Raw genomic sequence first — 15,993 nt, forward strand, 5'->3', positions numbered from 1 at the left:
TGTGTGTGTGTGTACATGATTAATTGGATATAGCACAAGCTCAGGAGACTTGTGCTTACAACACAGCACAAACAAGTGTGCGTGTGTGTGAGTCTGTGTGTGCGTGCGATGGATACTCCCATGTCTGCTGCTGCAGTGCTCCCTTGTCCAAGTCTGATTTACATCATTTCAGACACAACTAGATCCACACCCTTCTACACACACACAAACACACAAACACACAAACACACCCACAGGCGTTCAGCACCCGAACCGGAGGGAAGGCCAGGGCAGAATTACTCCATCCATTTCAATTACAGAGATTGAATATCTGATTCGGAGCCGTGCACAGGGCTGTGAGGGAGCTGAGGCTGCAGCCCGGGACTCAATGTCAAATTATATCACAAACTAAATGACTTGTCTGGAAATAGAAAGGCCCCAAAATACATTCTGCCGTCTTGACTGGTGGAAGATAACAATATTTTGCAGCCCTGCTGGCGACGGCCCGGCGCGGACGGAATCAAACAGGATGTGACTGAACAGAAGCAACTGGACTGTGATGGCTGCAGGTGATGCGTTTGTACATTTCATTCCCTGCTGCTGCTGCTGCTGCTGCTTTCAGACAAGTCACTGAACACTCTCCTGGTGTCAGAGGCTGTGTGAGAGAGAAAGCAAATATGTGAGTCAGCTCCTCTGGACGTTCTCCAGAGCTTCTCCTGCACGCCCCCGAGGTGAAAGGTCAAGACGATGTCAGAGAGAGCCCATGTACGAACACAGCTGGTCTGCTGTGTATTCACCTCACTGGAATTAGCTTGTTCTACCATCATTACTGTTTATTTTTCATTTTGTAGTCAGTGTCCCTCTGCAGCGTGACTCACTCTCCTCTGTCGGGAGTTAAAAACTAAAACATACTCGTGTCCTCGGTCGCTTCCAAAAAGGCTTAAAAATGAGAATAAATGAAATTGCACAATCATTTCTAAGTTGTTATGGTCACAGTCGTCTCTAGGATAAATAAAGCCCATGTGGAAATCACGGACACGGAGTCCAATTGAGCCAGAGGAGAAGCCAGCTGGGAGACGTTTGAAGTTTTAACAGAACATGGTTTAACAGACATCTGTGCTGGATTGGAACCAACAACCCAAATCAGCTTCTGGCACAAAGCGTGGAGCAGCTAAAGACCTGATCAGCCACACTCGGTTTGTTTGGAGAACAAGAGACTGTTGTTTGAGCAGAAATAAAAACACCGTGGATACAGAAAGAGCTTTTAAAAGCACGGTTCTATTCTGAGAGTGACCGAAATGTACCTGAGTGCCTGGTAGGGATGGGGGGGAAAATCGATTCAGTTACAGATCGCGATTCTAGTGAATTTTAAATCGCCATGCTGCCTCCCAATCGATTTTTTTTTTTTTTTTAAACATATTTATTGGTTTATTTGAGGGGAGCAACATCACCCCAGAGCATGTTGACCAGCTCTTGATTTTGCACAATAATCTAAACATACCCAAGCACTAGCTTTGTATCGGCTACATGCAAACAACAATAGCCTACTTTTTGTTTATTTCAAAGTTTATATTTTAAGTAAACTTTTATTCATTCTATTTAATTTAGATTTTATTTATTGTTTAAAAGTAGCCTAAGTTGCTTACATTTCTTAATCTGTCAGTTTGTGTGCAGTTGAAAGGGGCTTTACAATAATAGGGAACATTTTTATTTATTTTCTCTATTGGCTGCCCGGCAGTCATTAAGTTAATGTTAATATTTGAAATAAAACTGGTAAAGCTCTAAGTGAATTTGACTGTGTTGTATTTGAAGGTATGATTCAACATTTTTCCATGGTCCAGTATTTAAAAAAAAAAAAATAACCAAAAGAAATCCCAGGAAATCGCAATATCGAATCGCAATACTTACAGAATCGCAATACATATCGTATCGCCACCTAAGTATCGTGATAGTATCGTATCGGGAGGTCCCTGCCGATTCCCGTCCCTAGTGCCTGGTGCTATAAAGATTACTAAAGTTTACAGATGGACATTTTACATGATTGTCCAGAAAGTGTCAGAGAGAGAATGTGGGAGAATCCAGCAGGAGACTATCTGGACGATTCCCTGAGAGACAACGTGCATGTTGAGGACATTTCTGACCCGCAGCAGATTCCAGAGCTGGTGTCACTGGCCTGGAAACAAAAACACTGGTACTGCAGAAGTTCCACATCCTGTCCTGCCCCCCCCCCCACCCATGCATCCTGAGTCCCCACTCCTCTCCTGAACAGCAGGGTTTAACATCTTGATATCCACAAAGGTATCTGAGATCTATCCTCTCAACCCTGGATGCAGCGTTTGCTTGAGAAACCTTTCAAGGTCAAGAGTAAAAAAAAGGAAGAAGCTTCAGTTCTGCTTTTTTATTTTTATTCCATCTTGGGAAACAACACGCAGCGTCACTATCTAGTGAAACCAGGAGCTGCAGCCGCACGTCAGGGGACGGTGGGGGGGGCTCAGAAGCCATTGAGACGGCTGAGATGGAGGAAAGGCCACGGGAGACAGGAAGGCGGGGGGGGGCGGGGAGAGGACAACATAAAGAAGAGGAACCATCACAAAACGCTGGCGTCAGAGTCAGGAGCAAAGCCTGCCATTCATCCACCGGGCCGGGCCGGGCAGATAACCTCCACTGCAGAGCCTGCGTGTGTCTCCGGGGGACGCAGGCCTTTTATTTCTTCACACCCCCGGTGGCAACGGATCCGTCCAACTGTCCAACTAATAACCAACGTCTCTGTCAGACAGGCTGTCAGAGCACAATGTGAATTAGCTCAACACAAGAAGCAGAGGAAGGGGTGACGCCAAGAGAGAAAAAGAAATATTCAACCCCACACAGTCTCACGTTCTCATCCAAGTTCTGCACTAAATCATGTATAATTGTATTCTCTTCACACAAATCTCAGGAGAGCACATCTCAACCACAACACAACTGGCTCTCTGCAGTACACAACCACAACTTGGTTATTATTTTAAACAAAAGCTCAGATTTTCAAGGGTGATTTTAAAGTAGAGAAAGTAAACATTCATTTATCTCTTCTACTAAAAAATCGGATGTTTAAAGTTTCTACCAGTAAACATATTAGCAGATTGTAAAAAAGTAACAATACCAATATTATTATATTTAAATATTCATTTTAGAAATTATGAATCAGCACCTAATATTGTCAGGCTCTCATTAAGAATGACGTGTTCCTGTTTGTGTCGCGGTCGTTGTGTTTCTGAGGTTTGTCGTTTCAGAAGAGTCGGGTTTTGAAGGTTTCTCTAATTGTCTTCTGTGGTTCACACACACACACACACACACACTCTCACACACACACAGACACACACAGACACAAACTCTGGACTTGGCAGCTCCACATAAAAAATTCAGCCTTTTCCTCTCTGCTTGCTACAGGAGACTTCAGTTGTGACCTTTGCTGCACTGTGGCCCAGTCAAGTGTGTTTATTCTGGACAGAATAAAGACGGCCCATGGGGTTTTTCTTCCTTCCTCTGGTTGGGTGAACACACAAGTTCCTCGGAACCCGGCCTTCGGCTTCAGCGAGAGTCCAGCCGAGGCGAGGAGAGGAGCCTGTGTTTCCAGCCTTTTGATTGTTTGGCTGTTGTGCACCACAGTGGAAAACAGTGTCAATTAAAGACTGGACCAGCGATGAAATCACAAAGACACAAGACAGCAGCCTTCAACTCCAGAGCAGCTGCTGAACAATCTGAAGGTTTGAGGCCACAGACGCCTGGAAGACGTTCGTTTCCTCCTGTATCCGAGCAGAGCTTGAAATAGACCATCTACAAATATTCTTACTGAATACAATACTGAATATGTGGATCTGTAAATGGATTACTTGACAATAATCCAAACTTATTGATGTGTGTGGACATCAGTGTGATAATAACAACTTAAAATGACAGAAACCATTTCTGGGACAATGTATTTCATGTGTAGTTTGGTTCACGCCCCCTCCACTTACATGGAAGTTGGTTTATGGTCTCTTGGCTCATTTCCATTTTAAATGTCGCCTCTAAACTACCACAGATTCCAGGAAACGAAAGTCTCATGATGATTCATATTGTTTTTTACAAAGGAAGCAGATTGTCTTCTCCGCGGTTGATTGGCGAGTTTCACAGAATAACTACAGACAAGAAACAGGGATGGTGAAAAGAACAATGAGGTTGAAGTGTTGCTGACAGTAAGTGTTAGAAAAGATTTGCATTTCTCCGCTGGTGGAGCAGCATTGTTTCCTCACGTCTCTGTCCACACTAATAACTCTAAGTTTTTAAAAATCCAGCAGCGTTTCCAGGCGTCACGTCTCAGGCGCTCAGCTGAAGTAGAGTGAACACCAGGTGTGAACACAGCAACACCGATGTGGTTTTCAAACTCACACATACTAATGTGGACTCAGCCTCAAACTGATGTTGTTGCAGCTGCGACAGATCTTTTTCCGCGGCGCTAAACTGAAAATAATTCACATTTAAGTGTGTGCACCTGCAGTGAGGAGGAGCTGGTTCCAGATTCCATCAACTGACGTCCACTTGTTCATCTGAACACTATGTTCGACAACTTCCCTCTGCTTTCTGCACTGTGTTCTTGCAAAACAACAACAACCGGACTCTGAGATAAAGCCTTGGTACAAACTTCACCTCTGGCTCGTTGGCTCGTAATGGGGCAGAGATTAGATTCGAGTCCATGATGTGGAACAGGAGCCCGGCTGCAGCTGAAGGCTGAGCTGACAGCTCGCTGCCACCGAGCTCCAAATGACTTCCAGACGATCTGGAGGAAGTTAACAAGGTAATAATTCATCTTCTAGGGGACAGCTCACATATTCACCATTCTGCTCACTGAGATAGGGTCAGAAAAGAGAAAAGAAAAGAGCCTTAAGTGCTTGAACTAGAGGTAGAAAGAGAGAGTTCATGAAGACAGATGGTGATGGAGTCGGACACTCACAAGGCTGCTCTGCAGGAAGGAGCTCTAATGAAGTCAAATCATTACTTCAACTATTTAACATGTACATTTTTTTGGCATTGAAACCCTGACGTGGTTCTTTTCCAACATCTTGATTCTCCGGTTCATCAAACATTCAGTAAACTAACAGACTCACAATGACACGGCTTAGTGAGGAGAGACGGATGCCATCAGAGCCTCGGGCTGGATTTAATTTTAGCAAATCGGAGTAAATCTGCAGGATCTCCAGGGACCAGGAGCCGTTTTACTGTAGCTGACGTTTTGCCTCACACAAAAATATACAAATATTGTAATTAGACCAGACACGGGAAAAAAAAAAGCATTTGAGATGAAAAGCCAAGGATTACATCATCAACTTGATTGCAAGCGTTTGTGTTTGATGCTGTCGAGCGGCTCTGCGGTTACTGACATGGAGAGCGTGGCCACTGCACACGTTTATTAAACAAATCAATGGCCTCTGCATCATATTATCGACGTTGCATCCAAAGTGCCACGATCGCTCAGCAGCCGCGTAACGAGACGGATCGTGCGTGAGCGGTATTTATAGAGCCGGGTTGACAGGAGGGCGAACGCCGCTCGCGAGCAAGATGAAATATTGTTTGTGACTGAGAATGTTTGTTGCACCACAATGAGAAGCTGTTACAGCCGACTCGACACGGGATCCAACAGCAATCACTTACCTGCTCCATGTGAAATGCATTGTGATCTCAAATGGGCCCGTTTTTATACATCACGTTGTTGTTGTTGTTATTGAACGCACGGGTATTAATACTCAGAATAAAAGAGATGAATCCGTTTCCTGTTTGTCAGTTTTTCTCCCGAACAATGAAACATGAGCTGTTTTCAGACACGCGGGTATAATGTGGAGATTTGTCACAGGAGTTCAACCCAGAGTTCAACTTCCACACGTGCAGCTGGAGGTTCTCTGCACAGACACGTGTTCAGAACAGCAACAAATCCTATTTAAATCTGAAATAATTAAGACTTACAGCTAATTAAACATTGCAAAACTCAGCTAATTGGTTTCTCAAATAGCTGATTTACTTAAATCTGGCAACGTAAGCAAACACACCCACACAACTCTCATCATATTTTGATTGACAGGTTGCTAAACTCTTTGGTAACGCCACATTCTTTTTTACAATTGAGCTTCGATCACATTAAACCAGTGAGAAAAGCAGGAGGAGAAGTACCAACAGTAAAGATTTTTGCTGCAGCTCAGGCAGGGAACAGTGCAGGACCCCATCAGTACTGATAAACTAATCAATATCAGACCTTTAAACTGATCAGACAGTGAAGCAATACGAAGAAGCCGCCTCCAGCAACTTCTCTTTCCTGCACGACTCCTGATAAACAGGCTTTAATAGATTGGTTCTATTTTTCCATCTCCTGTAATTTTAGATTTTTATGTTGCAAGCGAGTTACACAATCAAAGCCGATCTGTTCGGACTATTTGTTGAATACCAGCACAGTTCTGTCAACTTTTTACTCTTCCAAGACTAATTAAAAGAAGCCGCCCCCTTGTTTTGAGCAAAGCTGCTGACACGTACACAAAGAGATGGGCAGAGCATTTTTAAAAATTGGACACCGATCGTCGACGCTAATTCAAGATCTGGAGCCGACTGCATCTTTGTTATTATCTCTGGCTCCTTCCCACTGAAGTGTTTGGGTTTAGAAAACTAATTTTGCAATACTGTTCGATAGAGCATTTCCAAATGATGGCTGAGTTTCTGCCAATAGCTGTTGGCGGAGTAGAAGAAACATGTTGACGGCCAAAAGTTAGCAAGCATACGTGGTTGCTGGTAAATTCCCATGAGATTGGGGGAAAGAATTTAGCTTAAATTTGTTAAATAAACAATTGGAAATGATTCTTCTGGACATTTTTTTACCATAAAGATACACAAATGAACACGAGTTTATCCTGTTAACATAGTTTTTATGAGCTTCTTGATATAAATACAACAGCTTGTTCAAAAATAATAGTTTTTTAAGTGCAACAGAAGCTGCAACGACAATATTAATGACTTTTGATAATGATCATTAGCGTCCCTGAAAGTGTGAGGTTAAAATAACACACTTGTGTAGTAGTAACCCTGCGTGTGGAATAAATTAGCATTTCATGTAGAAGGAATTTAACACGAGCTGCAGAATGATCATGTACAAACGACAATTTAAAAACAGTGAATTTAATATTCATCAAGAGTTATCAATTTACCGTGCGATCCCATAAAGTTCAGATGATGCATTAAATATTTTCCAGGCCAGCGAGTGGAAGAGCAGCAAATGGAAACTGGCAGCTGACGGTTTTACCCTCAACCAGGTTTTCCTTCTCACGTCACTTTTTTTTTGTTATAAAATATAGTAAAATAATTTAACTGATACCAGATCTCTCGAGTCGTAGCAAGGATTTAATTCTTAATTCTCCTGGCTGACAATCAATTTTCAGCTGGAACACAAAGAGAATCAAATAATTTTCAAGTCGTCACAACGCTGTGGTTTTTGTTTACAGCTGCTGGAGTTTTGAGGGAAAAATCAATAAGGGATTTTGAAACGCATATTTACATTTTCAGAATGAGACGTTCATACAAGCAGACGTTGGATAAGGACGCTCTGTCAGGAGGAAAATCTCATTACATCTACCCCAAAGCCTGAGTTACTATCTGAGACCCAAGGAAGTGGAAACAGTTATTCATCAGTTATTGATCCGTCATCAAAGCAGCTGCCAATTCATTCCCTGTCAATTAAATACTTCATTAATTGAATTAAATATTTTCCAGGCCAGCAAGTGGAAGAGCAGCAAATGGAAACTGGCAGCTGACGGTTTTACCCTCAACCAGGTTTTCCTTCTCACGTCACTTTTTTTTTTGTTATAAAATATAGCAAAATAATTTAACTGATATCAGGTTTTTAATTCTTAATTCTCCTGGCGCCTTGGAAATGTGCAGTTCAGGTTAGTGTACATCAATGAAACATATAAGTGATGGAAAGTGGCTTCATTGCATAATATTCAGAGTCGGGAAAATATTCTCGTCATACATCGTGTTCCATAGGAGCTGGAAACGGCCGTGACAAGGCCCCGAGGCCGAGCTGTCGTATTTACTGATGAAACTGGGTCTCTGCTGGAGCAGTCAACTAAAACCTATTTACTCTCCTGTAGCAGGGACGTGAGGGATGGATGGTTCGAGGGAGACAGAGACGAACACGGGGAGCTGAACTGGCTCATCTCACTATTAGTATTCACTCGGCTGCATTCCTCCCTCTGCCCACATTCACGTACGATAAACCCGGCTAATGAAACAGGGGACGGACTTTACACTAGGTTGAATTTGCTCATTAAACATAAGAAGGTAATCATTAAAAAGGATTCTGTACATCTTCCACAATATGTATTGAAACAGACAGTCAGAGGTTTAAAGACGGACGTGTGTTTCAGTGGAGGATCTTCTATGAAAATATCATTTTACAACTATCAGGGCCTTACTATCATATATAAATATATATTATGTTATATTATATACTATATATACTGTACTATTCTTATATACTGTCTAACAATACCATTACCATCATATCATCAGTACTTTTACCATCATCTTGCCAATGCAACTTATCTATCTATTTTATTGTATTCTAACAATACCATTACCATCATATCATCAGTACTTTTACCATCATCTTGACACTGCACCTTATCTACCTATTTTATTGTATTTTATCTTGTGCTTCTGTTTTTTATTCTTTCTACCTCAATATTTTTAATTTTATTCTATTGTATTGTATTGTATTTTATTGTATTCAAATATACCGGCTGCTATGACAACTTAATTTCCCTTCGGGGATGAATAAAGTAATCTATCTATCCATCTATCTATCTATCTATCTACATTTTAATCTCAAACACGAGTATAACAGTTTGACACCGACGTCATCACGGCCTACAAATCGTAAAACAGATTGAAATCGTGGCTGTGACTTGAACATCTTCGTGCATATGATCAGATAATAAACTCGTGACAACGCCGACGTTACCGGTTCCACATGACATTTGACAACAAGTATCTCAGAGCGCTTATACCCTTATCTTAGATTCTAGTTCATCCTCAACCTTCCAGCACTTGACGTTGTGAGCAGCGTTTCCCATGAATAACTGTGACTGTGACGGACCACTTCTCTACAAACATATAATTTCTGTAACTTAAGTCTTTTGTGCAAAGCTCACTGAAAGACACGGTGAACCATTGAACTTTCTAAAACAACCACAACACTTTAACCATCGTCCTCACCAGTGAACTCTCCTCTTGTCACGTGACGACGGTAGCTCCGCCCCCTGCTGCAGTAGAGTCACACTTTCACTTTCACCGAATAACCACAGACAAGTACTGAAAGCTAGTATTTAAAGAAAGCTCTTCTCTCCCAAGGATATCAGACACACAGTCGTCTGTGACATGTTAACACAATTGTGTATCCAGCTGTTTGCTTTGTGCTGCAGGGAACAATCCCACAGTGATGCTGCATTTAGTCCTAATGTGATGCTGCTGGAAACAGACAGAAAACTCAAAACACACTCGGGCTCTGAACTCTTTTTAAACCACAAGTGAACAGAGAGTGGATCCTATAAACATCCTGTGTAAACACAAAGAGCATTTAGCTGATGAAGAGCCAGATGTTTCCCTGAAGCTGAGGTAGAAGAAGAGACAAGGACCAGCTGGCCTGACACACGCGTTTCTGCTGGATGTGTAAACATGTTGGATTTAAGACACATTGTTATATGTGATGTGTTTACGGACTTCTTTTCTGCCCCGAGCCAAATAAAATCTATCAATCATCTTAAATACCATTTCCATTTTTCTATTTCCTTCCACTCGGCCGACCAGACACGTCAGATTCATTATATTTGTTAATACGCTTGTGTTACCTTTACACAAGAGGCTGACGAGAAGAACAAAACAATAAACACCCAAACTACACACCAGACAGAGTGTGTGAGTTTCACTGAGAGGTGAAGAAGAAGAAGAAAATCTTATCTTCGTCATCAGGGGCTGAAGGTATCAAAACAAATATCCTCTCTCTGAGAATTGAATTAGGCCAAGAAGAGAAGAACAGAGATCTGAACAAAATGAGAAATCCAATCCCCGCTCTTATTAATCTAATCAGTCAGAATAAATAAGTTATTACTTTTGTTCGAACACTTAGGAGGAGGGAAGATAAAGACACCTGCAGGAACAACCCCCCCCCCCCCCCCCCCCCTCATCTGACACAGTCTCATTGAAGATTAAAGTCTCGTTTATTCATCTTCTCCATGAGATCGTCTCCTCTGCTCCGGTGCGTTCAGGAATGAAGAGTAAATCAGAAATGTCAGTTTCAAGGCTGCGGCTCTTTAAATATTAACCAGTGGATCCAGAAGCGGTTTTATCTCCACACGCTTTCATGTCCACGTTCCCTTTATCTGTGCAAACAATTACGGAGACAAACCCAAACCCAGCTGCAGATTAAAAATGACGACGTTATTACGGTTTTAATGAGTTGTATTGATCCTCTGCCACCGGCTCATGTGCTGTCACAGCAGATCTGTGTGATCCTCCGCTTTCCAGCTTCGTGTCCAGCGTTTAAACCGACAACCTCAGCCAATGTAACACAATGAGAGGAGACTGGGAGCAGCATGCAGTGTGTGGCTAGTTTCAGTCACTGCTACACAACCTGTCTCATAAACAGAGGTGTGTGTGTGTGTGTGTGTCTTTGTGTGTGTGAGCAGCATTTATCAACGGGACCCAGCGGTCGTGCACTGGCCTGAAAGGACGTCAGATTAATAAGGTTTTCAGGAGAGAGAGAAACACCACCGTGTAAAACCAGAGGAAGGAGAAGAAGGAGAAAGAATGAGACGCTTATTAACAGCACGGACTCCGACATGTGGCACGGAGCATAAAACAGAATGTAAATATATGATAAAACTGACATTTAGAGGCTGGATGGATGGACGACCAACCGACGGCCAATTTGGCTGCTAATCTAAAGGCCAAGGCTGCTGGTGGCAGGGACAGGAGATCAATCCTGTGTGTGTGTGTCTGTGTGTGTGTGTGTGAGTGTGTGTGTGTGTGTGTGTGTGTGTGTGTGTGTGTGCATAGTCTCTCACTCACCAAATAGATTGCTTGAGTGGCCTTGCTTGGAGACGGGCCTGAGCTCATTGGAACCCCAGGCGTAGTGCCTGTAGCTGTCCCATGCATGCTTCATCATCTGACAGGGAGGAGGAGGAGGAGGAGGAGTGGGGGAGGGATAGGGGGAGGAAGGGAGGAGAAGGAGGAGAAGATGAGAAATTAAAAGAGTTAAAGATGACAATCAATTTTCAGCTGGAACACAGAGGAGAATCAAATCATCTTCAAGTCGTCACAACGCTGTGGTTTTTGTTTACAGCTGCTGGAGTTTTGAGGGGGAAAAAAATCAATAATGGATTTTGAAACTCACATTTACATTTTCAAAATGAGACGTTCATACAAGCAGACGTTGGATAAGGACGCCCTGTCAGGAGGAAAATCTCATTACATCTACCCCAAAGCCTCGAGTTACAATCTGAGACCCGAGGAAGTGGAAACAGTTATTCATCAGTTATTGATCCGTCCATCAAAGCAGCTGCCAATTCATTCCCTGTCAATTAAATACTTCATTAATTGACCAGTCGCATATAATATATGTGCGATAAATTGATGACAATATTCTATTTGTCTATTTGAGTGATTCCCGTCGAGTGTTTTCTTCATCGTGTTCCATTCGGTGGCAGATAAACCATTAACGACCAGTGAGCCACTGATTGGCTCGTCTCTGATAAATAAAACCTAAACATCGAACGTTCCCTGTGAGCAGAAACATCGTCCGCTGCCCAGTTTCATTATTCGCTGCTGAGAGGATCCGCTGAAGTGACTGGAGCTCCATCTCTTTTTTAATCTGCCGTTGGCTGGAGACTGGAAGAGCAGTTTTTCAATCTAACAGCCAGACACTTGTTTCTGCTGCAGATGTGTCTGCCCTGCTAATCCAGGTTATATGGCTTCGGCTCAGAGCTGCCGCTGGATTAAACTCGCTAACACTCTTTATCTTTCACCTTCAGACGGAATATAGTAACAGCGCTCTGTCTTACATGAGCTCTTACTTGTGGTGATGATGTAACCTATAGCGCCAAATGGTGACAGGTTACTTTTAGAACAGCAGTAGTGGTGCATGATTATTTACTTTAAAGGGACTCTTACCTTTGTTGCATTTGAGAATTACAGCACATTCAAATCATCCCGCCTTCCTCCAATGCCCCACCCCCTCGTTCCCATCCGCGGTGTTTTTTTGAAGAAACTTTATTTACAAGCAGACTTAACACCTACTGCCTCCGCGCACGCACGTGAGTTTTTGTTTACCAAAGCAATGGATTCGGTAAGTTATATACATTTACATTCACATATGATGACGGGCCCGAATGCGCCACAAGAAGCAGACGGAAAACCTGCATGTCCGAAGAATTTTATTGGTTGAAGTTTTCACTAAATATTATGAGAGTGAAATAATTGTTTGTTTTTACTCCTGGTGGGTCTGTCTTGCATTTTAGAGTGTCATTACCTTATTAATACCAATTTAACCTTATACAAAAAAAGTGTAAAAATGCAACAAAGGTAAGAGTCCCTTTAAACAATTTTCTTCTTGAATTTATCCTTGTTGTGGTGATTTTCAGCCTCTTAGACTCTTTTCTTAGCCTCTAAAAGCCGCAGTAATATACTGGAGAACATGATATTCACAGTTGTAGTAAACATTTCCATGGTAGAAGTGAGCTCGACTAATTAGAGGCAGCGTTAATACCCCTGAGGATTGTGGGTAGTGTAGTACATCTCCTTAACATCGTAGAATGCAGTTGATATCGTACAAACTTGTGGCTTCTAAAAGGAGCGTGTACCAGTTGAGTTGTCTTGTGGTAAGCACATTGTTGGATGGTTACAAGTTTATGGATGATTATCAAAATCTTTATTCAGAGAATTATTTGTATGCTGTTGAGCTCTTTGCAACATGATCTCAGCTTCATAAACCTGCATCAAATCCACGTCCATTTGGCAAAGTGATATTGAAACTGAACGATATCCTGTTGCAAGCATATACACAAGTGTGTAGTAGTTGTGTGTGTGTGTGTGTGTGTGTAGCCTGCAGCCTGGCACAGTCACTCGTTGGTACCGCTGCCGACTCACTGTTAATTAGCTCACTCCCAGACAAGCACTCACTCACCAGGAATAACAACAATTAGTTGTGATAATTTGAAAGGCGAGTACAAATGACCACAGCAGGCAGTAAACCAGCCGGCCAGCGGATCGCTCAATGTGGCCAGAAAACCAAACACAGTAAAGTATGGGCAGTGGTGAGCCACTCAGTGAGTCAAGCAGGAAACCAGCCGTCTCCCCCCCGACTCATAACCACTGTGAATTCAGCAGTGAGACAATTCAGGGGTTTCTGTGAAAGCTCCACTATGAAAAGCTCCAGTATATTACAAGATAAAGAAGAAACCATAAGATCAGGTTTAGTGGAGCCTGTAGAAACCTCATCCACAGGACAGTGCCTCGGCCAATTAGATCCAGAATGAGTCCTGGCTCCATTAGTACGGCTGCAACGGTCCATTACTTCCACTATCGATTCAATCAGCGTATTAACGTCAGACTTATTCACAATTGGTGATCTAGAGAATATATGCATGTACGCAAAATGCTCCTTTTTGTACTATTTTTAAAACGCACACTCCCACAAAGTGCTGTGAAGGTTCTCAGCTGACGTGAGGAACAATGAGAAGGAAACGTGCATGAAGAGACTTTTACACAGAGTAATCATAAATAGATTCTATTGCATAAGGGGATTTATAACCTGCTGTAGAGAGTGTGGAAGAATAAAGCTTAATTAGCACGTTTACCAATCTGCTTCACTGTTATACAGACAACACACACAATAACTCTACCTCCACACATTGTTTCTCTAATTTCAACCTTCGACTGGTTCAGTGTTGGTTTAACCAGACAGGTCAACGGCTCGTGACACCGGTGTTGTTCTTTTAAAACACACACACACACACACAAAGATGGCACAAAAGCCGCCTCATTTACATAACAGCCGACAGACTCATCAAAAGGACGGAGAGAAAATAGCTTTTCCTCCACTTGAACCCACTAATTAAAGCAAGTGAGTCTGCTAATTACCACTCCTACTGTATATGGACGTCACATTAAGAGAAACGTGTTCACATTACAATTCAGCAGGAAGACGAGGGCAGATCCAAGGACACTGAGTCCCCCCCCCGAATTTTCAACGTAGATAAATAAGCACTAAATACATCTGGGTAGTTTAAAAATTTGGATTTGATATTTCATTGTGGGGTATTTTAGCTGTTATTGCAATTATTTGTCATAAGGGTTTAGTTCCAAAATCGTAGAGATCTGTACCCTGCCAAAGAGCTTGTGTTTCCATCTGCATTTGTTTGTTAGTTATGAGAAAACTATTGGATACATTTCCATAAAACTTGGTGGATACATGTGAGTCGGGAAAGTTCTCATTACATGTTGGTGCCGATCTGGATCAGGAGGCAGAGCCAGGAGGTTTTTTCCCACTGAGGTCATGAATGTTTATAATTTGGTGCAGCTTGACTGAATTTAAAAGGATCACTGGTTCCTGGTGACTCGCTCTACTGGGTGTCATCCCCATTGCCATTTTCAATAAATATATATTTGCTGATAAATTGGTTGCAGATGTTTTAATCATAATATTTGGTCCGGGCTCGACTGCGTGTCGTCATCATCATTCCTGTTGGTTTTCTGTTTTCCTGTGGGAGGACGATTTGATCCGACCCCAGCTGATTCACCAGCATCCTGTCTCTCTGTGGTTCTAACTGGATTAGATTCTGTGTGTGGGTGGGTGAGTCGGGGGGGGGGGGGGGACAAGGGTCTTTTATTGGGAACCTCTGCCCCGGTACATGCACACACAGCGTTCTCTGACGACTTCCTGCCAGGACCGTTAAAACCATAGACATATATAAAGACTAGATGTCTCGTTCGACCGAGCCGGACGTCCGCACATGGCGGCCATCTTGCTAGGGGGCAGCTCACTCACCCATAACATTGTGTTGGTAGTGGTAAATAACCATAACTTGCTAAATTTTCAACCGATTTTGAAACGGTCTGGTTTGTTTCTTAGCGTCAGAGATGTAGATATGACACTGCATACTTATGAATAATTACGTTATTTTCTAAAAAAACTGTAATAATTTATGCTGTGTCATAACTACATCTCTGACGTTTATAACAAACCAGACCGTTTCAAACTCGGTTGAAAATTGAGTAAGTTATGGTTATTTACCACTACCAACACAATGTTATGGGTGAGCGAGCTGCCCCCTAGCAAGATGGCCGCCATGTGGTGACGTCCGGCATCGTTGGCCGGCAATATATATATGTCTATGGTTAAAACTGTACAGATTTAGTGTGTTTGTTGGTTTTTGACGGTCGATGGGGGGGGATTTGTTCCCGCTGCCCCCTGTGGCCAAACCAACTATAAGTTTGTGAGAGAGCATGAAGCCAAACACGAGGTTAGAATTTATTTCGGTTCATTATGAAACGTCGGAGAGACAAATGAGGCTGCAGCGGACAAAGTGACAAATACCATCAAACAAACGCCAATTACTACGTCCGTGGATCTAACAACTAATTCAGTCTGTACAGTTGAGTGTGGAGCACAGAACTACACATGCCTGTGTGTACAGTGTTATTGGATTTAATGCTCAGGAATCTCTATGTGTTGAATCTAATTGGATTAACTGCACAGGGCTGACCAGTGTTATTAGGATCTGGTGGCTGAGGCTATTTCAGACACACAATAGCTCCGTGCTAATTGGCTCCGTGTTTAAGGTGCCACGGTTTTCTAGGGCACCGGCGAGTCCAATCTACGGCGGAGATCTTAAGCAGACACACACACACACACTCTCACACACACACACACACACAGACAGAAACACACACACTAACACACAC

At 42.6% G+C, this 15,993-nt stretch overlaps 1 protein-coding gene across 1 annotated transcript in view; it reads right to left on the reverse strand.

The window, feature by feature from the left end:
- The window catches only part of man1a1 (mannosidase, alpha, class 1A, member 1), a 107,014-nt gene that overhangs the window by 66,272 nt on the left and 24,749 nt on the right, over positions 1-15,993 (reverse strand). The window contains exon 2 of the mRNA XM_061090956.1: positions 11,101-11,197. Within this exon, the coding sequence (XP_060946939.1) occupies positions 11,101-11,197 (97 nt within the window). The remainder of the gene's footprint in view (positions 1-11,100; positions 11,198-15,993) is intronic.

Source organism: Limanda limanda, chromosome 18, assembly GCF_963576545.1.
Source record: "Limanda limanda chromosome 18, fLimLim1.1, whole genome shotgun sequence".
NCBI lineage: Eukaryota > Metazoa > Chordata > Actinopteri > Pleuronectiformes > Pleuronectidae > Limanda > Limanda limanda.